Source organism: Saccopteryx bilineata, chromosome 9 (genome assembly GCF_036850765.1).
Source record: "Saccopteryx bilineata isolate mSacBil1 chromosome 9, mSacBil1_pri_phased_curated, whole genome shotgun sequence".
In the NCBI taxonomy this organism is placed as follows: Eukaryota; Metazoa; Chordata; class Mammalia; order Chiroptera; family Emballonuridae; genus Saccopteryx; species Saccopteryx bilineata.
This window is the reverse complement of record NC_089498.1, coordinates 52581741-52609039: the sequence shown is the minus strand read 5'-3', so window position 1 is coordinate 52609039 and position 27299 is coordinate 52581741. Positions and strand designations below refer to the sequence as shown.

The 27299-nt window shown below is 36.4% G+C and overlaps 1 protein-coding gene across 3 annotated transcripts in view; it reads right to left on the bottom strand.

Annotated features, from left to right (window-relative positions):
• Positions 1–27299, bottom strand: part of PRKG1 (protein kinase cGMP-dependent 1) — a 1486994-nt gene that overhangs the window by 43236 nt on the left and 1416459 nt on the right. For all 3 annotated transcript variants that reach the window (XM_066243386.1, XM_066243385.1, XM_066243387.1), the window contains one exon: positions 9226–9322. In XM_066243386.1, coding sequence (XP_066099483.1) covers positions 9226–9322 — 97 coding nt within the window. The remainder of the gene's footprint in view (positions 1–9225; positions 9323–27299) is intronic.

The following is a 27299-nucleotide window of genomic DNA, read 5'->3' as shown; positions in this document are numbered from 1 at the left end:
CATAAATAAGTCATGGCTTTTTTAACTGTTACTGGAAGAATTTTAATCAAATGGCTTATAATCAGATGTTAATGTAGTAATATATGCTATATTGAAACTCACTCTTTCTCATATTCATAAAATAAAAAAACCTTTTACCTCTGCCTTTTTTATAATTCAAAAGTTTCACAAGATTTTGTACAACTATAAATGTATTTCTAATGTAGTTAAGTCAGTTCAACACATATTTACTAGTTTTTGCTCATGGCTGATAGGGTTAAGAACCCAGCCATCTGGCCCACAAAATCCAAGAGTTTAATGTTCAAGCTAATACTAAGTGGTGTATGCCAATGGTAATGGGGGATAGTAATATGAGAGAGATTATGAATTATTAATAAGTTAAATGTGTACATTTGATGAGCTACACTGAAACGGACAGAATGATCTTTTCTATTTTTATTTCCAGAAAGTAAGATCATTTTATTTCAAAGCACATGGGTATTTTCAATATTGCTAAAATACACAAGGGGACTATGTTTTCTTCTTCTGGAAGGGATCTCTCTTTGAAAGTGTTTACATAAAATTTTCAGGTAAGTAGAATATATTTTGACACAAAGAATCTACCTTATTCAGAAGAGAAATTATACTGTTTATCTCTGGTAGCAGTACCACCTAAAAATATCCTGTCTGGTCACCTTACAGCCTATTCTTTTATTTCATGAATGAAAGTTTAGAGCTGAGTCTGTGTTTATATGCTTTCATCGCTTGACTTAATACACCAAAATGCCTAATACTTTAAAGTCTAATCACCTTTAAGAATATAATACAGTTATACTCTACCTATTGCTATCTAAAACATTTTCTCACTGCTCTTCCATACACCTTGTACTTTAGTCAGGCCACCTGCTTCGGTGGCCTGTGAAAACATGTGGCCTTCTGTGTTGTAATCTTTGCCTGGAATGGCCTTTGCCCATCTGTTTACTTAACAACTAACCTATTCTCTAAACCCTGGTTTGAGTCCTGTGTCTTCTCAGGGCCTTCTCTATACCTGCAACTCCAAATGTTCTTTCTCTTTTTGAAATACTGAGAATCCATCTGCATAATTCAGAATTTAACATAATACTAATGAATTTCATTTGCTGTTTTTCATATATGTTGATTCTATCTTCTTACTTAGGAGAAGACAGACATCCCTTGAAGGCAGGAATTATAGCTAATGTTTCTATATACCACAAAACATATATATATTGTGACAGAGACAGTGAAAGACAAAGAGAGGGACAGATAGGGACAGACAGGAAGGGAGAGAGATGAGAAGCATCAGTTCTTCGTTGTAACACCTTAGTCGTTCATTGATTGCTTTCTCATATGTGCCTTGACTAGGGGGCTACAGCTGACTGAGTGACTCAAGGCAGGAACCTTGGGCTCAAGCTGATGAGCCTCCCTCAAATCTAATGAGCCCATGCTTAAGCTGGCAACGTTGGGGTTTTAAACCTGGGTCCTCTGGGTCCCAGTTCGACGTTCTATCCACTGTGCCACTGCCTTGTCTGGCTGTAGGTAATTTCTTAATAAATAAATTGTTGCTGAATGTGATGTGCCTATAATTTCACTTGGGTAAAAAAAATTAAATTTATGTCACAGAAAACTAAAACACAAGTATGACTAAGTGTTAACTTTTGGATAAAATGTTTTATCACCCATTATCTTAAGACTTCTAGATTTATATTGATCTTTCTAGAATAACAAGCAGGTTTGGAGGAGGAATTATTATTTTTTTATATATTTATTTATTCATTTTAGAGAGGAGAGAGAGAGACAGACAGAAAGGAGGAGCAGGAAGCATCAACTCCCACATGTGCCTTGACCAGGCAAGCCCAGGGTTTTGAACCGGCGACCTCAGTGTTTCCAGGTTAACACTCCATCCACTGCACCACCACAGGTCAGGCCAGGAGGAGGAATTATTAACTTAATACTTTACCATAGGACACTAATTTCAAACACTTTTAATAAAAATGTTCATTTTAACAGATAGCTAGAATAGAAAATTCCTATAATTTCAACAGATGTGTAAGAAAGTAACTGTTCTATTATACTTGTCATTACTGTGTAGTCAAATTTTTACAATTACCAGTGTACAAAAGAAAATATATTCTACTGTAACATGATGAAGTAAGCCATATCTTACTTTATTAGCCTATACCAAGGTTGAGGCTGGCTTTACTACCTGTGATTTCTGCCATATAGTTCAGGGGTCCCCAAAACTACGGCCCGCGGGCCACATGCGGCCCCCTGAGGCCATTTATCTGGCCCCCGCCGCACTTCTGGAAGGGGCACCTCTTTCATAGGTGGTCAGTGGAGGAGCATAGTTCCCATTGAAATACTGGTCAGTTTGTTGATTTAAATTTACTTGTTTGTTATTTTAAATATTGTATTTCTTCCCGTTTTGTTTTTTTACTTTAAAATAAGATATGTGCAGTGTGCATAGGGATTTGTTCATAGTTTTTTTTTTGTAGTCCGGCCCTCCAACAGTCTGAGGGATGGTGAACTGGCCCCCTGTGTAAAAAGTTTGGGGACCCCTGATATAGTTAGTTATCTTAGGAGTTCCATTATAGTGTGACTGCACCTATTACACTCAATTATCATTTACTGGATTGGATATTTGTTAGCTATCTAAATAATGTATTTTTGTGGAAATCAGTACTATTTATCACAGTGAGTAATTTGCGTCAGTTCGCCTTTGAAGAGGAAATATAAAATGAGGATGGCATATTTAGTGATAGACCAAGTAGAGTACGCCTAGAAACATGGTTGTGTTAAATTGAGGCAAAATTGAAGTTTTCAGCTAGTGTTGGGTCTGTAACCACTTTGGATGCAGACAACACAAGGTCTCGGGGCAGCAGGGTTCCCCCAGGCACCCTCCACAGTGTAAATCACCGGGAGCACACCTGCCAGTGCTGCCCAGGGATCCCCGAGCTATTCTAGTTCACTGTCACGTGGCTTGGCAGTAAAAAGCTCTTGAAATGTTTTCATCTTACATGGGTTTCCCTTTGGAGTTAAGCTGTCTGCCTTTCAGAATCATGAAACAAAACTCTGTTGATTGAGCAAAGTGTTTATCACCTAATTTCTTGCTTGATCATCTTTTAGGCTCTATTTTATTTTAATTGGTTTACATAGCCCTCCAGGCCTGCTAGCCTACAACAGACAATTCCCAGGAAGCTAACAAAAATACACTGAGAGGGGAGTGGATGCCCGTAGGTATAGCCCAAAGCCCCTGCTACACAAATGTGGCTGACTGAGTATGCCATGCTTCTTACAACATGTACACTGCCCCATTCTGGGCAGCCTGACTCTGGGATGGTGTCCCAGAAAGAATGAGAGGTTTTAGAAGAATGTGGATAAACTGGGTAAGACTCAGCAGTCTGCACTGAAAGCAATCTCCCATTGAGAGGTTAAGAGGTAGGGCTTTACAATTTAGAAGAGAGATGGATAAATCAAAACAGACTATTTCAGGTACACAAAGGTTCAGTGTGAGGAAAATTGAAAATCATTTTCCATCTCCACTCATGATAGATCAGAAAGTAAGGAGCGTTAGTGGTTTGGGGAATTCAATACAAGCTATCACTGAAGGTCATTTGAAGACCTCAGGTTCTTATTTTGGAGAAATGCTTGTACTCTCAGTGCTTAGCCTAGCAATGGGAGTGAAAAGAGTTCAAGTATTCCATTCCCTTCCTTTTCTATGATGATACCTGGAAATAAGAAAGATAGGTATCATTAGCATATCTTAACATTAATGATTAGTAAAACAATATTGACAATACTTACTGACCTATGACATATGTGGTCCCATTTGGGGGCTTGAACTCATATAATTTTTGCAACTTTGTGAAACTCATATCCTACTGTTATCCTCATTTTGGAGATAAGGAAGCTGAGGCTCAGGAGGTTTGAATGAATGACTAAGCATTCACAGCTGGTAAGATCTGAATTCTGAAATTCTAATTGCCATGTTCTAGCTTTTCACTATCCCTTATCCTGTCTTATCCTCCACAGACATTTTACCACCAAGACCAGCAAAACATTCAAGGAGGGAAAGCCCCTGAACATTTAACAGAAATAAAGATGAATAATAGAATCATAATATTTATTCTAGGTTTATTCTAATACAGATTCTGGAAATAGAAAAGATTTCTTTTTAAACAAAGGTGTACATGTGACAATGAAGTAACATTTGTGTGATTTCATTGTGATGGCTGTTGGTGGTGGTGATACAAATCTAAATACGTTTAGAAGCCAGATAATAGAAAAAGCTTTTAGTTAAACAATCAGTAATTCAGGGCAGTAACAATAGCTCTTTCAATGACTGTGTGTTCTTAGCTCATTTATATGATTTCTGTTTGACTTTTTTCCCTGTCAAATGTAGATCATGCCACATGTCCTCTTTCCAGGATAGTTATAAAGGCAAAATTGTATAATGGATATGAAAGCAATTTGAAGTTCATAAAGCAGCATTCAAATAAAAGGCTTGATTATTTTAGTTAGGAAGGAATATCAATTAATTAGTAATCATTATTAATATCAGTTTATTAATAAATTATTCTTCAATAGCTTTATTTTATAGGAGCAGACCATAATGTTTCCATTGTTTTTTTATGTCAATGACTTAACTCTTCCTCTGTCAGAAATACACCTCTCCAAGAAATCTTGTTCCTTGGTGCCTTGAGCACATGCTGCTCAGACTTTGATTATAAGTTTATTTACTAGTTTGCATAATTGTTCCTTCCAGTAAATAGTGAGCCCATAGAGGTAGGTGCTATTTTCTATTAAAGTTTATATATCTTAGCAGAGAGCTCACTACATAAACATATAAAAAATGATGGAAAAAAGATATAATCCATGAAGACAGTAATTATATTTTCTAGATCTTTGTTCTTATATATTTTGTCCATGTATGTTGTTCTGGTATGGGAGCTGATGAATTGCTGGATAATGAGATTTTATATCTAACATTTAAAACAACCACTACATAGCATTTTCAGATTGAAAAGTTTGAGTTGTACAAGTCCATTCTAAAAAGTAAGCTCCTCTCTTAACAAAGGCAAAAGTAAAATAAATTAGGAATATGACCATAAAGCAATGGGATTTTTTATTTGTGATTTGTAAAATCAATATTTGTATTTTACAGTCACACTTTAGAAATTAAGAGGTTTACCTAGATGTCTTTACTTTAGTTAGTAAATCACATATAAAAAGAGAGCTGAGTTCTTTTGCTAAATGTTATTATAAATAAATGTGGCTTTCTGAAAGATATAATGTTAAACAGATAGCAATGAATTAGAAAGTTCATTCTTCAAAATAAAAAACATGGGCAGAAAACATGGTATATGCCTGAAAACAGAAAAAGAAAGCAGTAAAAATGGCTTCAAAGGTAATGGTTGTGAATGAGACATGTCTGATATTAAACTAGTTAAAATCAGTTATGCTAAATGTATTTATGAAATAGAGTGAATAGCTTAACAGAATTCTCATTCATATAAAACGTTTATTTTAAGCTCCTGATCTTGTCACTACACAAATACTTAAGTTTGTACTAAAATTCAATTCACAACTCTTTTTTTTTTTTTTTTTTTTAAACTTTTTTTTTTTTTTTAGATTTTTTTTTTAAATTTTATTTATTAATTTTTAGAGAGAGAGGAGTGAGAGAGAAAGAGAGAGAGAGAGAGAGAAGGGGGAGGAGCAGGAAGCATCAACTCCCATATGTGCCTTGACTAGGCAAGCCCAGGGTTTCGAACCGGCAACCTCAGTGTTCCAGGTCGACGCTTTATCCCACTGCGCCACCACAGGTCAGGCAATTCACAACTCTTGAAATTGGCAGTTCACTATTTATCAATACTCCTTCCTGAAATATATTCCTGCACCTAAATTCATTTAAATTGACATGAATGATAAAAATTAAGAAATGCTAAGAAGTCTTGGAAGGACATATCATTATGTAAAGTAACATGAACACAGCTATATAAATTATACTTCTAACAAAATTTGAACAGGAAATGGGGTTCAAAATTTTAAATTCTTAATTCTTCATACTCACTTTAAAAGTTTATAATCTTATAATCTAATCTATTCCTGGGGGGGTGTAAATACTATTGTAAAACTAACATGTAATGTGGTATTTTTTTACAGTGTCACTTACCTAAACAACTCTATAACTGTACTAAAGACTGCTATGTTCAAGGAATCAGTATATGTGTATATACGTATGAAATGAGTCCGTGTCAAGGTTGTATGGCTTAAAATAGCACTCAATAATATTGATAAAATTATCTTGCATGCATCATTCTCAGAGAGTCTGAAAAGAAAACTTCTGCAATCACAACAGAACTAGGCTCTCCTCCTCCTAGCTATGAATAATGTGGATACTGCTCTAAAGGTACACTCTGCTCCCTGTGTAGTAACCTCTGTATTCACAGTGGTTTACTATATGCTATGATGATGATATGTGCAATTACAGTAACAGTGTTGAGGCCAAATCCCAATTGTAGAACCACTGAATGCATGTAAAAGATGAACAATCACAGAGGACATATTTTATACCCAGTAATTAATATTGTCAGGCAGTTAGTAAGTGGTGAGAACTTGGAGCCCTGGATTCTAGGGTATAGTGAGCAGTGAAATGGCTAGTCCACATTGAATAGCAAAGGAAATTTGGATATTCCGATTATTCCCACAGTGAGTTTTGGGAAATGCAAGATTATAAAAGATGGTGTCAGAGGTTAAGGACATGTGTCTTTTCCCCTAATGTACCTAATGACCAGTTATAGATTTATCATTCACCAATGTTTCTAAAGTTTTTGAAAACTGGGATATAGCTTTAACACACATGAATTCCTGCGGTATGGTTTTTATTAGTCTATAAACATCTATGTAAAAATAAGATATGATGTTCATGAAAAGAAAATGAAGCTAAAAGACCTTTGACTATCTCTACTGGGATGGAGGTTATACATGAATGTGTATATACTCAGACACACACATACAGACACACACAGATACCCACACAACCACAAAACACAAACACACACATGTTTTCTTTTTAAACTGTTTTACTTTTTGAATGTCCATATTTAACCTTCTCTTATTTTGTCATTAGCTGCTTGTCTCTTCTCACACATGAAGGGGATTTTCTAGAAGTTTTGAATTATCTGCTTGGCATTGAATTGCTCAGCTTGAAGTGGTCTCAGTATCTGTGAGCAATTTTTAACATTTCAACAATCCTACATAAATTCTTATACTACATTTCATAAAACATCTCACTGGTACTTTGAAAGTTCACAACTGGAAGTTCTCAGACCTCTAGTAGTCCACATAGTAGTTATAATGTTGATTTTTATTTTTTTTTTGCCAACTAAAACAGCAATATTATTACCTGTAGTGTTTAAAAAATATTTAAGAAATGAAAACAACAACAAAATCAATCTGTAGGGAATTCTGTCCTCTGGTATAGAGGACATTCTCTCATTCAGAGAAGGGTTTCGACACATACAACTATGTCAATAAACCCACCAGACAATAAGCCCTCCATGGCAAGGAGCTCTCACCTCTGTCCTATTTATATCTTCCAACACCCTCCCCCCCAGTGCAAAGCTGTTCATGTATAACACTGTTAATTCATCTTTACTAGCTATATGACCAGTTATCACAAAATTTAAGTTTCTTGAAAAATAAAGACTACATTAATTGACATAATTCAGAAAAGCAACAGATTTTTTTTCAGACCTTCACTTGATTTTTACTTCTATAACGAAAAATGCCTATATCCTTATAGGCATACTATGAAGTCAGAACTTATGTCAGATGCCGTACAGGTATTACTATAATATCTTCAATTAGTGTTTAAGGACACATAATGAAAATTCAGTAAGACATATAATAGCTCTAAAAGCTTCTTGTCTAATATTAAGTAAATAACATCTTTCTGCCTGCTAAAGTCAGAAGACCCAATTGCAGTTCAAATGGACAAATAGCAAAAATAACACTGGGTCAGATGTACTTTATGAAGGGTATTTCTCTAGTACCCTGATGGTAACACTAACTGTTTACTTCACTGTACATAGTCTCAGGGAGTTCCTAACATACTGTACTGGTGTCTGATATCAGGGACTCCTTCATTTTCAGCAGAGAGGTGGAAATTAATCTTTGCATTCAAATAGAGCTTATTTCACAGAATTTTAAAATGCAGCTATATAGTCACTAGAATACACTATTTTTCAAGTTTTTGTTGCAATGCCACTTTTAAAATTTGTATTTTAAACAAAAGCTTTCATTTGCTTTATATCACCGTATGCAGAATTTAATTTATAAAATTGTACCAAAATGTCTTCATTATCTTCATGAAAACTTAGTTGTGTGTGTATAAATGTGTATGATATTAATTATATAAAATATTCAAATTGTATTATTTAATATGGTTGTTGCATATGAAAAAGCACTATCATCTAAATAGGTGCTTTCAACTACACAATCACAGAATTACTACTACATCATTTACTTTACATTTTTAAAGCAGTGGCAAGGATCATTAATTATATATACAACAATGGGTCAGAGGATCAGGGAACGTGCAGATACTCCAGTACTTTCAGCCTTTTGTATAGTGCATTTTCACCAATGAAATAAAAGTTGGTTTTGCATCTCATTTGCATAATCAAACAGCTCTCTTGACTTGTCATTTGCTTTTCTGATGTTCTTGCTTAATAAAAAAATCAAATGCTTCATTTTTTATCGCTTCTGATTCATTTTCAAATATCTCCTAATTTTTGTGAGCAGTATATCTCATTTCTCTATATATGTATTTAAATTTACATTTTAATTATTATGATTGTAGATAGGGCACATAATTAAATTAATGAGCAATGCTCAGAACTATGGGAGCAAATAAAGATCATAGAACATCAGCTGGATAAAAAGCACTTTGTGACCTCATTAAGTAAATGTATTTACTTTTCACTGAATAGAAAGTGGTTTTCTAGAAAGTAAATTGGCATGTATTTTTCTTTTTTTAGTTTATTGCCTACATAATAAAACCCACTTTGTGAACTCCGATGTGCTGATATGAAATGATTTGGTACCAATTTTGGAACAATAGCAATAAGAGATGAGAGAGAAGAAATGAGAGAAATCTTATTATGGGAGAAAGAGTTAAAAAGGAAGAGAGAGGCTTTCAAAAGCATTCAAAGAATAACCACCTACCAGTTCTACTCGTCCGAAACCTCCAACTCCAAGGGTGTCAATGATGTTGAAATCAGACAGCTTCAGGTTGGCGAAGAAAGCAGCTTCGGCTTCGTATCTGGATTTTTTGATGCGAAAAAATGGAAATTTCTGAGAGGGGCAAACACGAGTACCGCGGACAACTGTACAGGAGTGACCTGGCTGCGGAACAGGGTTTACCTGCTTAAGTTCCATCTCGCCTCTAGAGTCTGTGTTTTCTCACACTCATAATTTTTTGGTCCCGGTTGTGCAGAAAAAAAACACATAGATTTGCACTTGTCTTTCAAAAAAGAAAAATATGAAGTACCCACTGCATGCCAGTCACGTGACCGACAAATCCAGTTATCACATCAAAGTTACCTCTTGGCATTTTTCTACGCGTCTTGTGAGCACAGATCGCTTGCGCTGTTCTTTTTTGGCTTTGTTTTGGATCTTTTTGTTTTGCTTGGTTTTGGTTTGGTTGTTCAGATTTTGGATGGCAGTTTCTCCTAAGTTTCCCTTATCCACAGGCTGGCAGTGGCTTCTATAAATATTTGCTAAAAGCAGCAAGATCATTGAGGTCTCTGAAGTTAACTCACAGCCAGGCTTTATGAAAACAGATCCGAGGGCTGATGTGCAAATGTCTGAAATGGATAGTATCGGAAGCCTATTCACATTTCTAAAAAGTAGCTTCCCTTCGTTTCTGTTTACCCACTGACTCTCAGTTAGTAATCCCAGTGACTTGAAGTTTGCAAGTTTCTTATATGAGAGGTGTGGGAAAACGTTGACTAGGCTCCAAATGTCTAACTGCACAAATGCAAATCTGACACATGCAAGTGGCCAAAATAAGCTTCTCCTGATGAGACAAGTGAATATGAGCTGCTTAAAATATCTCCTTGTTAAAGGCCCTACTATTTTTAGAAAGGGCAGGAAGGCATAAAGATGAAGATGATCCTCCCACTCATGACAGTCAGGTCAGGGAGTAATTCAGCTGTCTCAAAAATAAAGTATGTGAATAGCTGTGTGTAACCCATGACCTTCAGCCAGGCACTACCTGATTCAATATTATGTCTATAGATAGACAGGAGGAACATGCTAGACATACTGATTCTAACACAGCCTGCTTATGTCATTTTTTAGATAGAATCATCCACAGAGTAAAGCTGTATAACATTTTAGCTATTTCATTATAACCAAACACAAATTTAGTCTCTCCACTTGGGAGAAGTGTGAAACAGCTTCCTAGGTGAGCTTTCAACATGCTCCAGTTTATATCCACAGTTCTAGTTTTTAACAAGTTAATTCTTGACAGATTCATGAGGATGTAAAAACAGCATTGTATTTCATTATTGGCTGATTATATGAAATCCACTTTCTCTCTCATGAACCTTTAAAAACAAGACTACTAGTCAATCCTAATGGTATTTGTGGACTTCTGTCAGTAACTACACAATCAAGAGACCAATATAGTAATTTAGGAAATGGTTTACTAGAATGGAGCATATGCAACAAATGTGCATTTCTAGCATTCCAACTGCATCGCTACTTTTGGAAAATTAAAGCTCCATCTCATTTAAAGGGCCAACAGCAGGGTTCATTCCACAAAGTGCTCAAAAAGGACACCTGTTAGGATCAAAACCTACAACAGTTTGTATATGGTCAAACATTTACTGATTTTCTACTAAATCCAATTAATAATAAGATCATTTTTAATAATATCCAATGCATTTGCTGCATTTAGAATCTCAGATATTAAGAGGGTAAACTCAGACAACTTTGGTACTATTTTATATAATATGAAGTATGATGTTATTGCTAATTGCTCTTAAAAACACCCCAAAATTTTTACATTTGGGCTCTGTGAAATTAGGCTGGAAAGATCTCTAATCAAGTGATCTTTAGCCTTTTGTTGTACATCAGAATTACTCAAACATCTTTTAGAAACAACTTAATTTGGGCCCAACCATAGACTGAGTATATCAGAAATCTCTGGAAGCAGTACCCAAAATGCCTGTATGGTTGTTTTTTTTTTTTTAAGTTCATCAAGTGATTCTTATGCACAGTAAAGGTTGAGAACCATAATTCTCACACCCTGGAAATTTTAGGAGGCTCCAGAAACCAGGGAAGAATTTTGGGGTGAATTAAAATGACCCAAGGAAAACAGTAGCTCAATAAGTCTGGGGATGATGATTTCATGCCAAGAGTATTGGCTCTCTTTTAACTTGTTCTTCACTCCTGACCTTCTGGATCTAGATCCATAGGAATGAAATCTTTAAGAAAAAAAGTAATAACATTAAAAATATAAAACATTCTCATGTATTACAATCCATTAATTTCCTACCACTCATGTTCATGGTTGCGGGTGGCTAGAGCCAATCACAGCTGCCCTCTGTACAACACCAAATTTTTATTGGATAATGTGTAAGGTACATGGGTTGTTATATGGCTCTCATGGAATTCCATTTTAAAATATGTGGCGTTCATGGCTCTCTCAGCCAAAAAGGTTCCCAACCCCTGGTTTAGACACATTTATTTTTTTCTCATTTAAATTATGTTTTAGGGACAAAAGTCACTTCTTCATCACAAAGGCTCCAAACACTTTTTCTTTCTTAGTTAATAACTCTTTTTTTTTTTAACATAAATATCACCATCTAAACATTGACCTGGAATGTTGAGGTCACCGGTTTGAGGCTCTGGGCTTGCCCAGTCAAGGCACATACGAGAAGCAACTACTATGAGTTAGTGCTTCCCACTCCTCCCTCCTCTTTCACTCTCTCTCCTATAAAAATCAATACATAAATCTTAAAAAAAAAAAAAAAGGCCCTGGCTGGTTCGCTCAGTGGTAGAGCATCGGCCTGGCGTGTAGAAGTCCCGGGTTCGATTCTCTGCCAGGGCACACAGGAGAAGCGCCCATCTGCTTCTCCACTCCTCCCCCCTCCTTCCTCTCTGTCTTTCTCTTTCCCTCCCACAGCCAAGGCTCCATTGGAGCAAAGTTGGCCCGGGCGCTGGGGATGGCTCCATGGCCTCTGCCTCAGGCGCTAGAGTGACTCTGGTCGCAACAGAGCAACACCCAGGATGGGCAGAGCATCGCTCCCTGGTGGGCAGAGCATTGCCCCCTGGTGGGCGTGCCGGATGGATCCTGGTCGGGCGCATGCAGGAGTCTGTCTGACTGCCTTCCCGTTTCCAGCTTCAGAAAAATACAAAAAAAAAAAAAAAAAAAAAAGGTCAATGCTCCATCTAATTCTAAAGGGACCTTTGTAAAAAAGCTGAACTACGAATGATGAAGCTTCTTTTGATATGTTATCACTTTTGCTTATTACTTGAAGGGATATTTCCTTTTTCTTTTAACTCAGAATTATTTGTAGATAATTTGAATTTATTATATGTGTCCTACTTTTTTTAGAGTTGATAAAATTTTGACTGGGCAAGGAGACTAAATAAATTGGTTACATAAGTAACCATTGTTTTATTAAACAAATTTCTTTTGGCTGAATGTGTTAAGTGTGGAACCTAACTTCCTAACTTACTATTGTGGGGAACTGGGTCCAAGAAATTAAGCTAGGCTTCACGCAATTCTAACCATTGTCAAGTGCTAAGAAAAATACATCAGTAAGAAATACAGATTCTGTTTTTTCATTGAAATGTAACAAGGAGCATAAAGTATATTTTCTAATGGCCCTTAAATTAGTTTGAGATACAGATTTGTTAATATTTTGCTTGCTTGTTTGTGTACTTATTTATTTCGCATGTGTGAAAGATATGGATCCTCCTCCTAGAAAAGTGTAAATATTGACATACTCTTTCTGTATATAATATCAGAGAGTTTACAAAGTTCTGAAAGAGCTTAGTAACAAAAACATAACTACACAACAAGAGAATAAGTGTTATTTGGTGCAGGAGACAGAGCTAACATATTGTTTCCCAAACATGCTTGACCATAAGATTCACCATGGGTTATGGGTATTAGAATACACAGACAATCGCTAATCTACACAGGGTACCCTTTCAGGCATCCCCAAACTATGGCCCGCGGGCCACATGCGGCCCCCTGAGGCCATTTATCCGGCCCCCTGCCCCACTTCTGAAAGGGGCACCTCTTTCACTGGTGGTCAGTGAGAGGAGCACTGTATGTGGTGGCCCTCCAACGGTCTGAGGGACAGTGAACTGGCCCCCTGTGTAAAAAGTTTGGGGACCCCTGCAGAGGAACAAAGTTGCCCAGAATTGCACCTCCTCTTTTGATTTCTGCCTGTACAATAAAGGAAGTTTTAAAAGCAATGAAAATGCAAATTTGCAGGTATAGAGATGATGACACCAAGACATATATACACAGTCTAGTAATAGAAAAACAGTACTGGAATAATCTCAACCTCCCTTTAAAACTACATATCTGTACACTATTATACTCACTTTCTTTAGGAAATAGACAATCACTATTAGTTTGCTTGTTTTTTTCTTCTATCTCTTCCAATATTACCAGCTTCCACAAAATCAAGGAGTAAAAATCAGGTATCTTTTATTATTCACAATTATATTTCCAAGGTTGCTGTGCATTCTGAATCAATTCTATTATCATTCTAAATATCAGGATTGGGTTCTATAACTTATGACTGACCATCATTATGAAGAAGTGAACATTTCTCCCTACATATTGGAACCTAAATATGATAATTCAACCCAGTTCAAAATGTATGGAGCTTAAAAATTTTATCTTTGCTTTGATATTATAATAATGGGAATCATTCAGTGTTATCTTACAAAGCAGCCATATTCTGTATGTTTTTAAAGTAAGGGCCAGGATCCAAAGGAACATGACAATAGTTACAGATGGAATACACAGCCAGTAATTAAAAGCCAGTAGAACAAAAGGTTAATGCAGCCTTGTTTTGCTTTAGCTTGGCTCATCAACAATCCAAATTAACTCCAGAAGTCTACTCTAAGGGTCTTCAAGGAAAACCAAATCAATTATTAACATCTCTTAATCCACTTGCAAATCAGTTGCCATGACTTTTCCTGGGCTCATCTGCACCATGGTGTATTTTTATGTCCTACTGAGTTTAGTTTTGTCAGTTCTTGGGAAAATCTACAAAAATAAAATGCTTCAGTAAACACCCATAGCCCCTCATCAATGACAAAGTTTCTTATTCTATTGCTATAACAGGTAAGATGAGATTAAATCAGACCATGTCTACTCTGGACTTTAAAACAATACAGAGAACATCGTAGCATACAGACAAAAAGTCATAACTTGTGTCCCTGGCTCTTGTCCAATGACTTTGTACTTTCAAGTCTTGCTTTCTTCAAGATTTATAAGTATCAACAAACATACACTTCAGTAAATAGTGTAGATAGTTTCCATCAGAAACCTTGTTTACTTAAATGGTCATTCCATAAATGCTTAGAAATTCCCTTTCATACTTTGTTATCAAAGAGCACTGCAATCTGTAAATAAACATCTAGAGAAACATTTAAAAGAGGGGTAAGAACTTATACCTGAAACTAACAAATACTGTATGTCAATTGTAATTGAAAAATTCAAAACAAATGTTAAAAGTGGGTAAGACCTTTCAGAAAGTGAGCTTTAAAGACAAAATACAAATACCTGGTCGATGAGACATGCAAGACAGAATGTTGGCCCTCTCCGGAATAAGTACTTAATGTGAGACACAGGATTTTATGCAGTAACAGTTCCTGATTTAATAAAGCTTGATGCATTGAGTAATTTGTAAGTCTGGTAAAGTAAATAAACAATTCAGTGATCAAAGTAACTACATATAGAGAAATTGGGATTAGGAATTAGCCCAGTAATACTTATTTGCATATTTAGCAAAGATGCAATTTAGACTTAAACTACAGGGGTTATTGCCCCATTGTGCTACTTTTACTTGTGTGCATGAAAATAGTAAGTACATTTCCTATTTCCCTAATTCTCAAATGTTTGGAATGAAATAAACTTAGTCACTAAGTAAAAAATGGATAGTCCTTTTTAAATTTATAATCAAATTGTCAATCATATTTAATAATTTAATTGCTCTATAAAAAGTCTCACTGATGCCTGACCAGGCAGTGGCGCAGTGGATAGAGTGTCGGACTGGGATGCGGAGGACTCAGGTTCGAGACCCCAAGGTCGCCAGCTTGAGCGCGGGCTCATCTGGTTTGAGCAAAGCTCACCAGCTTGGACTCAAGGTCGCTGTCTCAAGCAAGGGGTTACTCGGTCCGCAGAATGCCCACAGTCAAGGCACATATGAGAAAGCAATCAATGAACAACTAAGGTGTTGCACGCGCAACGAAAAACTAATAATTGATGCTTCTCATCTCTCTGTTCCTGTCTGTCTGTCCCTGTCTATCCCTCTCTCTGACTCTCTGTTAAAAAAAAAAAATTTTTAAAAAAAGTCTCACTGATACCTAATCTTTTTTTTTTAATTTTTTAATTTTTTTTTTTACAGACACAGAGAGAGAGTCAGAGAGAGAGAGAGAGAGAGATAGACAGGGACAGACAGACAAGAACAAAGAGATGAGAAGCATCAATCATTAGTTTTTCGTTGTGCATTGCGACACCTTAGTTGTTCATTGATTGCTTTCTCATATGTGCTTTGACCGTGGGGCTACAGCAGACTGAGTAACCCCTTGCTTGAGCCAGTGACCTTGGGTCCAAGCTGGTGAGCTTTTGCTCAAACCAGATGAGCCCGCGCTCAAGCTGGCGACCTCTAGGTCTTGAACCTGGGTCTTCGCCATCGCAGTTTGACACCCTATCCACTGCGCCACTACCTGGTCAGGTTAATACCTAATCTTCAAAAGCAAAATCTTTTGACTTCATATGAAAATAGAGTGAACATTTTATAGTTTAAGATTTGTATAAAGAGTTATTTCTTGTTGAAAGAATCATGCTTTAACAAAACTGTCTTTTATTATAAGGTGTCAAGTAATTCTTTCAAATATAAGAACACATATTCCTAAAATTCTAAACAAATAGAGATTTTTTTTTTTTTTTTAGTAAGAGTGAGAGGGACAGACAGACAGGAAGGGAGAGAGATGAGAAGCATCAATTTCTTGTTGCATTACCTTAGCTGTTTCATGTATTGCTTTCTCATATGTGCCTTGATCCAGGGGTCCAGATGAGCCAGTGACCCCTTGCTCAAGCCAGCAACCATGCGGTCATGTCTATGATCACATGTTCAAGCCAGCAGATTGCACTCAAGCTGGTGAGCCCATGCTCAAGCCAGCAACCTCTGGATTCGAACCTGGGTCCTCAGCACCACCACCTGCTCAGGCGATTTCTAATTTATTTGTAAAGCATAGTGGTAAAGTCACTATTAAAGTCACTGTATTTTGTGTACTAGTAGTAAAAACTTGAGTAAGTACATTTTAAAAGTATCTTAATGAATATAAAGTATTTTGTTATGTCAATTTTCTCCAGAAAGTTTAATCTGTTCTTCAGAGAATTTGAAAGAACATTAGTTTGCAAACTCTATTTTCAAAACTGTGATTTTCAGAAACACAGAAGTTTTTCTTGAGTACGCTAGTCATGAAATAGTTCTGCTTATTTTTCAAATACATTTTCTTGAGAAGATACAACCAACAGAAATACAGAGGAAAATTGCATTTCTCATATCTGCTGCATAACAGGAATGCTAATAATACAAATATTCTGCATTTAGAAAGCGCTTTTCTTCCAATGACTCAAAAATTTCTTTGATTTTATTTATCCTCCTTGATTCTCTGTAGACATAACAAATATTTTTACTTCTATTTTGCAAGTGGGCAGACAAATTGCTAATAAGTGTTTTGTCTAAGTAATTAAACACCAGAAAAATGAGGACTAGAAACTTTGAGCATGTTTCACAATAAAGCATATTTACGTTTATTACAAAATATTCAAATTGCTTTTAAACAGGCTAGTAGAAAATCACAAAACTTTAGACATGCTTTTATCTCAAAGTACTAAGATGCATGTTTCAAAATTTAGCTCAACACCATTGGGATCTCATTTAACTCAACCTTTCCATTTTTAAAAATAAAAAAACTAAGTGCAAGATGGCAATTAAATTAGCCAGAGTCACAAAGACTTAGGCATAAGGGTCTGGAATTTTTGGACTTTTGATACCCTTTACTCTCTGATTCTATCTCTGTGGTTTTAAATAATATTCCAACATTGGAAAACAAAGGCAGATGTAAAAGTTATAAAATATATTTGAAAAATATACGATCTTATTACATATCTTAGTCAAGAATGTGACTCCTGTGGCTAAACACACTTGCTTATGATGAGGCATGTGCATGTGAGTGTTCTAATTAAATAAAAGGATCCCACATAAAAGTACATGGCACATAAACTAAATGGAATACAACCTAGCCACAGAAAGGCTGAGATGTTGCCATTTGTGAGAACATGGATGGATCATGAGAGTGTCTTCCTAGCAAAATAAGTCAGAGGGAGAAGAAACAAGAACCATATGATTTCACTCACTTGTAGGACAGAAAAGAGAAAGCAACAAACAAAACAAGTAAATTCATAGATGCAAGACAATAGCATGAAGGTTACCAGAGGGGAAGGAGGGTAGGGGAGAATAAAATAGTTAAAAGCGTCAAATATATGGTTATAGAGGGAGACATGACTTTGAATAATGAGCAAACAATGCAATACAGAGAATGATGAATTGTAGAATATTGTAGAATTATACACTTGAAACTTATATAATGTTATTACCCAATGTCAACCTCCTAAATTTAATAGCAGAGAAAAAAAGATGGTAATTCCATGCTTTCCCCCTCCCCAAAGTATATTCAAAAGAGAATTTTTTTAAAATTCAAATAGCAGAGCAGAATTTGTAACAGATGAGTGAATATATACCACACACTATTAGCTTGAAATGTATTGTTTAATGTGCCTTTTTAGTTTTCGGTTTTTAAATAGTTTCCACATAGCTTGCGTTGAACATTTTCTATTTCTGAAATAAAGGCTTAACTAAATACATATCACCATAAAAATAATATCGGCAAGAAAGGAATTAAACATTATTTTTCCTACTGGTGTTTATTACTTTAAGAGAATCATTAGCCCACGTTAGAAAATTAATTTATTAAGTTATTCAGCAATTATCATTTTTCTTTCAGAGAATATAGATACTTGCAAATATATATTCAAACCAAAAAAAAAAAAGGCATGCAGTTTCCATCTATATTTATGTCGAATGGGTATTTCTTTTATATAAATGTGTAGCCATCAGAGGCTAGTGGTCTGAGAAAGTTCTCTCTCATCTCAGTGCAGAGTAATTTCCTCCTTTTTCCTCCCTTATATCTCAGAATCTCAGCCTGAGGCTTTTGCTTATGACTGTAGACTAGGGTGGTCCAGACTGATATGGCATAGCTTCCTAGGACCAGGGAGGTGGGTTTGAAGGGAAAAAAGAGAAGTGAAACTGACTCCTCCTTCTAACTTCACTGCTCCCATTCCTCAGGTCTGTGGGAAGCACCCACTGACTCATCTGTTGCCTCATGCTATTCCAGAGAAAATATTCAATATGGCAGAGCTGGCATTCCATTTCCATAAGGACAATGGTTACCATAGCTACATTTCTAAAGAAGGAATGGGGACAGCCTAACATTTCCCTTCAAATATAAAAATTTATCTTTTCTACCCAAAGACTAAAAAATATTTTTGTTTATAGGTCATTTTTTAAAAGATGGGGATTAAAATATTGAAAGAAATAAAGGAAAGTTTAATTTTAACAAAACCTTAAAGTTAGTCTTAATTGTAACCTTGATCAAAGATATCAGTTAGAAACTTGAACAGAAGGTTCAGGCAGTACTTGAACTCTAAGGCTCAACTTTTATTTTTAGACTCAGAACTTTTATTGTGTATTCTCATTGTATGTTTTCCCTTTATCTTGGAAGGATTCGGCATTAAGTTTAGGGACAGGAGGCTTGCAGATCTGGACATGGTCACAGTGACCCAAAGAATGAAAAGACAATAAAAAGCGGTGTGCAATGAGAAAATGAAAAAACTATAAGCCACCCTCCCAGGCCAAAAGAAATATAATAAAATGATAAGGGATTTGGCCCGGGAACAACTTGAGCAAGATATTCCCTTTTTTTGCAGAATGAAATGTTTGTATTAGACATGTCTATGAAGCTCACATGTAGCTTAATCATTCTTGAATTCCAAGTATCCTGACAGATATACACACTGCAGAAATCCCTGGTACCCACAGATTTCCTAGTTTGTGGTCCTCTCCCCTATTCTGTCTTCCTAGCCTTCACTCCTAAAACTCTTATTTCAGGAAAGGCTACCGGCGGCTTTTATTTCAGAAGGTGCTGCTCTTAGCTTCTTGTATGCAAAGGAGACCCCAATTCATTGGCCAAGCCAGCAGTTGGGAAGCTTTGTCTTTCTGTCCAAAACACTGCAAATGCATTAAATTGTACTAGACCAGAGGTTCCCACTCATCTACGACTCATATCAGAATTATGGGGTGAGTTAAAAACAGACTTGGTAAACCTTCGGGATTTGGAACTAGGCATCGACATTTTAAAATAAGACTCGTAGGTAAATCTACACAGTTATAAATTACCAGGGTTAATGATGAATAGTTAAGTTTTAAAGAACTATTACTGTTGATTTGATTGTATATGACAGACACCAATTCACAGTATACAGGCATCACAGGGAAATGTGTCCCAAGTTCCAATCGATTATTCTCAAATGATCTTTGAGAATAGCATTCAACCCTGAAATGCGGAAAGTCTGTATATCTTCTTCTTGATAGAGAAAATATTAAGCAGAAAAGAAAAAAAATGAAGCAGAAAAGTTACTGTCCCAAGGTATTTAGTCATAGTGATGGTAAATTTACCAAATAAACTAGGTAGGACTCAGAGAAAATACCACATATGTTAACAAGTCACGGCGAAATCTAGCCTTGTTCTCTGTTGCAGCCCATAAAACTGAACAATAAAGTAATATATAAGGTCTGGGCTTTAAAAAAAAAAAACCCTGATATCTCTATTTTATTTTGATTTTCTAAATTTTTATAATTTTTTTTTCTGTTCCAGCATCCCATTCAGGTTGTCACGCTACACTGAGTTGTCATGTCTTTTTAGTTCCCTCTGACTGTGACAGTCTCTCAGACTTCCCTTGTTCATGATGATCCCGACAGGTTTGAGGAATACTGTTCAGATGTTTTACAGAATGTCCCTTCATTGGGGTTTATCTGATTTTTCCTCATAATTTGTTTAGGAATATGGATTTTATTGAAGATCACAGAGATTAAGTGCTATTTTCTATGTTGTCATATCAAGGATACATACTATGTATCCTATAGTATGCATTCTTGCTACATACATACTATGGCTTATCACTGATAATATAAACCTGAATCATCTGGCTGCGATAGTAGTTCCATAGTTTTAACACAGCAGATATTCATAGAAATCAATAAATGCAAAAGAGCTCTATTGAAATATGGTTTTACCAATCTTACTATGAGCCCAGAAGAAATGACTATTATTTAAAAGTCCAGGGTTGTGTATTGATTTGTAAGCAGATCATTAAACTGGCCAATATTTTATGTTTAATAAACAGTGTGGAGACTAAATTAATATGAATTGCTGGCAATCTATATATAGATTCTTGGAAAAGGTTTTGTGTTACTTTCATATTTGATTAAATATGCTAACTTTGTTATTTCAGAAAAAAAATAAAATGTAATGTTTTCTGTACTTTTTACCTTAGAATATGTTCCTCTTAAGATGTGATAACCTTACAAAGGCATTACTCATTTCCGCACTGCTAAGGTTTTTGCACAATAATTCAAAAGGGTCACAATAAAGCACACTAATTAGGATTTTCACAGATGGCCACCATATTAGAAACTGGTATTTTCCTACATATTTTTATAAAAATCATAGGAGTGGTATGGTAATGGTGATAAGGGAACAACTCAATATCTTCAAATCACAGCTTCTTCTTTTCAACCAATGTACAAAATTATTACATTAATTATTTCACTTAGTGAATGTTTCACTTGTCATGAAAATTTAGAATTAGTTTGTAATCAAGTTTCACTGTAGTTTTGCCATTGGTTTAAATAAATATTGTTCTAAAACTGACTTTCACTCCTGGGTTAGCACACATTGGTAAGTTTTTCTGTGTATGTGCTTTTAACAGTGCTTTTAAAAAAGGATTCCTCTCTAACAGATTGCATACATGAGCAATTCTGTTAGACTACTAATGAATTCTTCCAATAGTAAGTTGCAAATACAGAGGGTCCTTGGGTTATGACAGTCTCAACATAAGACACTTCAAGTTTATAATCTCACTTACATAAAAACTTTTAAAAATTGAGATGTGGCCCTGGCCGGTTGGTTCAGCGGTAGAGCGTCGACCTGGCGTGTGGGGGACCTGGGTTCGATTCCCGGCCAGGGCACATAGGAGAAGCGCCCATTTGCTTCTCCACCCCCACCCCCTCCTTCCTCTCTGTCTCTCTCTTCCCCTCCCGCAGCCAAGGCTCCATTGGAGCAAGGATGGCCCGGGCGCTGGGGATGGCTCCTTGGCCTCTGCCCCAGGCGCTAGAGTGGCTCTGGTCATGACAGAGCGACGCCCCAGAGGGGCAGAGCATCGCCCCCTGGTGGGCAGAGCATCGCCCCTGGTGGGCGTGCCGGGTGGATCCCAGTTGGGTGCATGCAGGAGTCTGTTTGTCTCTCCCCGTTTCCAGCTTCAGAAAAATACAAAAAAAAAAAAATTGAGATGTGAGTGTTTCAGCTTATGCTGCTAGCGTTGTACTTACAGACTAAGAGAGGCAAACTAGTTTGGTTGCACACAGCAGAATATGCAGTAACGTAGCGTGTTTATGGTTTCATGTTCTAGACTATGATTTTACAACTGTGTTAGGATAGGTAGGCGAGTTAGGCTAGGATGTATTTCGACTTAAACCAAAATTCGGGTTATGTCACTGTCGTAGGAACAGAACTTTGTCATAACCCAAGGACCTCTATATTTTTTTCTGTGTACATAGAATAAAAATGATGCATTTGATTTATTTTGCCACTTCATAAAGATCCTAGTTCTCATGCTTGTATATATCTTATTGGAGAGCATTAAATCATTTTATTTTTTATAATAAGAAAATAATAGAGTTAAATGAAAACTGGGAGGGGCATTCAGACCTCTTATGGTTATTCTTTATACCACATAACAGCTAAAGAACGGGCGGGTTTTGTGGGGTGTTTTTGTGTGTGTGTTTTGTTTTAGTCATATTTGGTTGCCTTTCCTCACAGATTTTCTATGGATAGAGTTGAATTTGTAGCTACATCCTATTACCAGTTCTCTTTTTGTCACTTCCTTTTTTCTCATCCAAGTTATTAAATTTCCTCTCAGGAGTTAACAACTACTGAATTCACATGACCTTAGTGGATTTAATTAAGCTTTAAAGGCCTTTTGACAATAGAAAAAGCTCCATTCATGATTAACATCACCACTTTGACTTGTTGACTCTCTTTACCAAGTTTAAAAATGTGGTTGTTGGATATCCACTTAATGTTTTCAGAGGATAGTATCTGTTTGGATTCTCAGTCTGATTCTCTTGTAACTTTGCAGAGAACCAAACTTCAGATAAAGAACAGAAAACCTTTCTTCTGCTCTCCAGGATGAGAAATTTCTGAACTGAAGGTGGGAGCCTCAGAAACCCACGCTGCACCCTGTGCAAGAGAAGGCTCAGCACCTGTGTGCAGGTATCCAATGAAATAAACTAGAAGGAAACAGGGGGACAGAGTGCGGGGCTGCTGAGAGGTGTGGTCTCTCTTCCCACTGGAAAGAGGAAGGACTCACATGGTGTCATTTCTTCAGTACTTGTGGCATTTGGCCAGGCACAGGAGAAATGGATAGAACATAAACTTCAAAGTAAACATATAAAATATATAACATGTGAGGCAAACGATTTAAAATTGAGGAAATCTATTTTTAGCAGCAGTTACTCTGTTGTTGGTAAACTACAAATAATATTTCAGTAGAAATGACCTTATGCCATGATACTATTTATACAAAGATACTACTTAAGAAAGCTAATAGGAAGTAGATTATTGATCGAAAGATATATAGATAAATAAATAGGTAGCAAGTCTATGGAGTTTTGTCTTTGAAAAGCAGACACATTGATATTCTGGTGCCAACATGATCACTTCTATATTGGTTTTATTTCAGAAACAAGATTTCCCACGGGCCTTTCTTGAAAAAATATGGAGATTCAAAGCAACAACCTGGGGCATTGAGTTGTTTAGCTTGAACAAAGTTAACTTTTTTTAAATTTCTAAATCGTGTTCCAGCTTATGCATGAATCTGAGGAAAGACTCAACCTCTTTCTTGTAAGAGACAAGATTTGAAATGGTTTATAAACATAATTGTTCATTTCTAGTTTTAATTGCTAACTGGGAAGCAAAGGTGTTTTTTAGAAAATGAACACCATAAGAATTATACTGCAATTCTAAAAAAATAAAATAATTACACTGTATTGCAGTTTCAGGTTTCAGGCTGCTAACATTACAGTTCAGGTCTTACTGTTCGTCTAGAAAATATTTACATATAGAAAGTAGAATTCTATTACAGTCTGCCTATTCTTAAATACAACAGTTTAGAGTATTGCTAGACAATCTGTTTAGAGAGAACTTTCTTAGGTGACATAATAAATAAGATTTGCTATCTAATGAAACAGTGGATTAAAAATCTTCTGACAAGCAAAAAATCTCTTTAACAATTAAGTTTTAGGGGGAAAATGTTGAGCACGTACTTTTTGATGCAGGATCTCTGAAACATGTTGGTAATTATGACTAGTTCTTTAATAGCAACACCCTAGTTACCCAGAACCATCAAGGAATCGGTGATCCACAAAAAAAGCACACTATACAGATTACTGAAGCTTTTCTTTCCAATTACCACATATGGTTCTTTCACTCCATTGAAAACATGCCAGTTATAGAATTAATATTTCTAGAAGGGGTTATCTTCTGCCAAAGCATTTAAAGCATAATTTTATGAATATAGTAGAGCATTCAGTGGTTGACCCCAGGAAAGCATTTTTAAAAATCAATTACTATGCTCTGTTATCTCTATCTAAGTACATTCCCATGAATCTTCTACAGTATACTTGTTATTAGTTGCTCAGTTTTTATATAATATCTCTCTCTCTCTCTCTCTCTCTCTCTCTCTCTCTCTCTCTCACTTCTTAAGGTGAGAAGAGAGGAGATAGTGAGACAGATGCCCACATGTGCCCTGATGGGGATCCTACCGGCAATCCCATCTGGAGCTGATGCTTGAGTATTAGCTACTTTTAGTGCTTGAGGTTGATGCACTTGAATGGAACTATCCTTGGCACCCAAGACCACACTCAAACTGAGCCACTGGATGTGGGAGAGGAAGAGTGAGAAAAGGGAGAGGAAAGGGGGAGAAGCAAATGGTTGCTTCTCCTGTGTGCCCTGACTAGGAATCGAACCTGGTATGTCCATATGCTGGGCTGATGCTCTATCTACTGAGCCACCGTCCAGGGCCTAAGTAATCTCTTGATAGAGTCAGGGAGCTTGCTTGTCTTACTTCTGATTTCTGTAACCTATAAAGCCAGAAAGTCAAATTTGTTAAAACTATGCTTATCCTATGTGCATATAATCAATGAATATCTAAGAAGGCAATTGCATAATATGATTAAAACATAATCTCTGGACTCAGTCTGCTCTGGACAAGTCCCAGCTTTATTATTCATTGGCTACATGAGTTTGAACAAGGTCAGGAATCCCTCTGGGCCTTAGTTTACTTTAACTGGTCAATGCACATGCTAAACAAAACAACTCCACTGGTTATAATAAATAGTAAATATGATAATGCATGTGAAACAGAACTATAAGCAATCAATCAGTAATAATAATAAGATGATAGTTACCTTTCAGGGAGTTTTTACTGTGGGCTAACACATTTTCCTGTTATTATTAATTGCCTGATTTTCCTGCCCATGGATTTTGGGCTAGGCTGTTATCTTTGATCCTCCCTTTGGCGAGGTAGTAGAATTTTGCTGGACATATAAACTAGAGACAAAAATGTTACTATATAAAGATAACATTAAGCCTGATCAGGCAGTGGCCCAGTGAATAGAGTGTCATACTGGGAGGCAGAGGACCCAGGTTCAACACCCAAGGTTGCTGGCTTGAGCACAGGCTCACTACCTTGAGCTCAGAGTTGCTGGCTTGAGTGTGGGATCATAAACATGACCCCATGGTTGCTGGCTTGTGACCAAAGGTCACTGGCTTAAAGCCTAAGGTTGCTGGCTTAAGCCCAGAGTTGCTGACTTGAGCAAGGGGTTACTCACTCTGCTGTAGCCTCCTGGTCAAGGCACATATGAGAAAGCAATCACTGAACAACAAAGGAGCTGCAACAAAGAACTAATGCTTCTCATCTCTCTCCCTTCCTGTCTGTCTGTCCCTATCTGTCCCTCTCTCTGACTCTCTCTATGTCTTTATCAAAAAAAAAAAAAATTCTATTGATGGTTTATAATGCTTCCAGTAGATCTTACTAAATCTTTGTATTCATGTTGTATAATGCAAATCATGATGTGTTTTCACCATTTAATTTATGAACCATCTTCTGTATAATCAGGTGCTATTAAATGATTGGATTAAGCAGAAAATAATAGTATATGTGATGAATGAAGTGGGAGATTTCTCCAGTCTATTCTAGACACCTTATTAAAAGGATATTATTGAGGGTCTTTTTTGAAATTTAAATTTAATATACTTTGCACAATTCTACTGGATGTTACTCTTAGGGAATATGGGATTTGTAAACTATCACACTGACAAAAGAAAAGCACAAAGTTCTTGTGTTGCTACAGCATAAGATCCTTACCTTCCACTATTTCCTGAGCTAATGGGAAACAGATGATACATCACCAGGCTCTTAGCTACAGTGGAGCAATAGTTATAGCCAGACAACGACCACCAAACATCATAATCCAGAGCCTGGAAATGCCTGAAATAGTCTCAAGAGGCATTCCCAGAATGTCTGAGATGTCTTCTCTAAATTGTTGTCAAAAATCAGAATTTCCAAGAAGCTGCTCAGTGATTCAGTCTTGTAAACATAACCCTCTCCTGTTTTCTGCAAGCTTATTCAGTATGGGTCAATTCCTCAAAGGTGGTTCACTGGGAGCCAGGACAAAGACCTGGCCAAGTTCCAGAGGTATAAAGGATCTCATTGGTTCCTTCATGTAGATGAAATAGCACATGCCTAGTTCTGGACCAGAGATTTGTAAGAGTTCTTTCAGCAGGGAAAAGCTAAGTATCAGATCTTTTACTCCATTGCTTTTGGAAAATCATTAGAAATACTTCTTTGATAAAGGCCTTACAAGATTTATAATGTCTTTACCCTAACGAGGAATGTTTATTAGGGGGATATTCCCAGAGGTGTATTAGATTAAATAAATTAAGGAGAGAAAATTCCTTTGTTATCACTTTACTGATAAATGACAACAAAAGAAGTCACAGAAGATCCATTTTCTTTTTTTAGGTGCCTTCAAAGCATTTTTGCAACATTTCATAATGTCACATGAATTTATTAGCTATGCTGTTAATACACAATAAAATTAACATCAAATGGGGATGTTCTGTGTCAGTGGAAAAATATTCATCGAAAAGGTCATGTTTTAAGATGGAATTGATATGATAAGGCTTTGGGATCCAATTATTTGAGTTATTTATTTATTTTTTTGCAGTCTATTCTAGCAAGTATTGCCAATGGTCCATTTCTACCCAGTGACACTGACCTGAAGAGCCTGGTCTCTATTGGATAGATACTGACTAGAGTCCACAGTTCCCTAGACATGGACACATAAGAACAAGCTAATTCATGATTAAGAGAAGCATTGCCACTGCGCAAATGATCCTATTATTATCATTTCATGTCTGTGTGCTCCACCAAAACTGAGCACGTCCTCACGTGCCTGGTACTGTTCCACGCCTTCTCATATAATCTCATTTATTGAAAAGGAGTAGATGCTTGCTCCTGTACACCGCACAACAGAAAAACACTGGAAAGCATTACGGACCACTATAGAAGA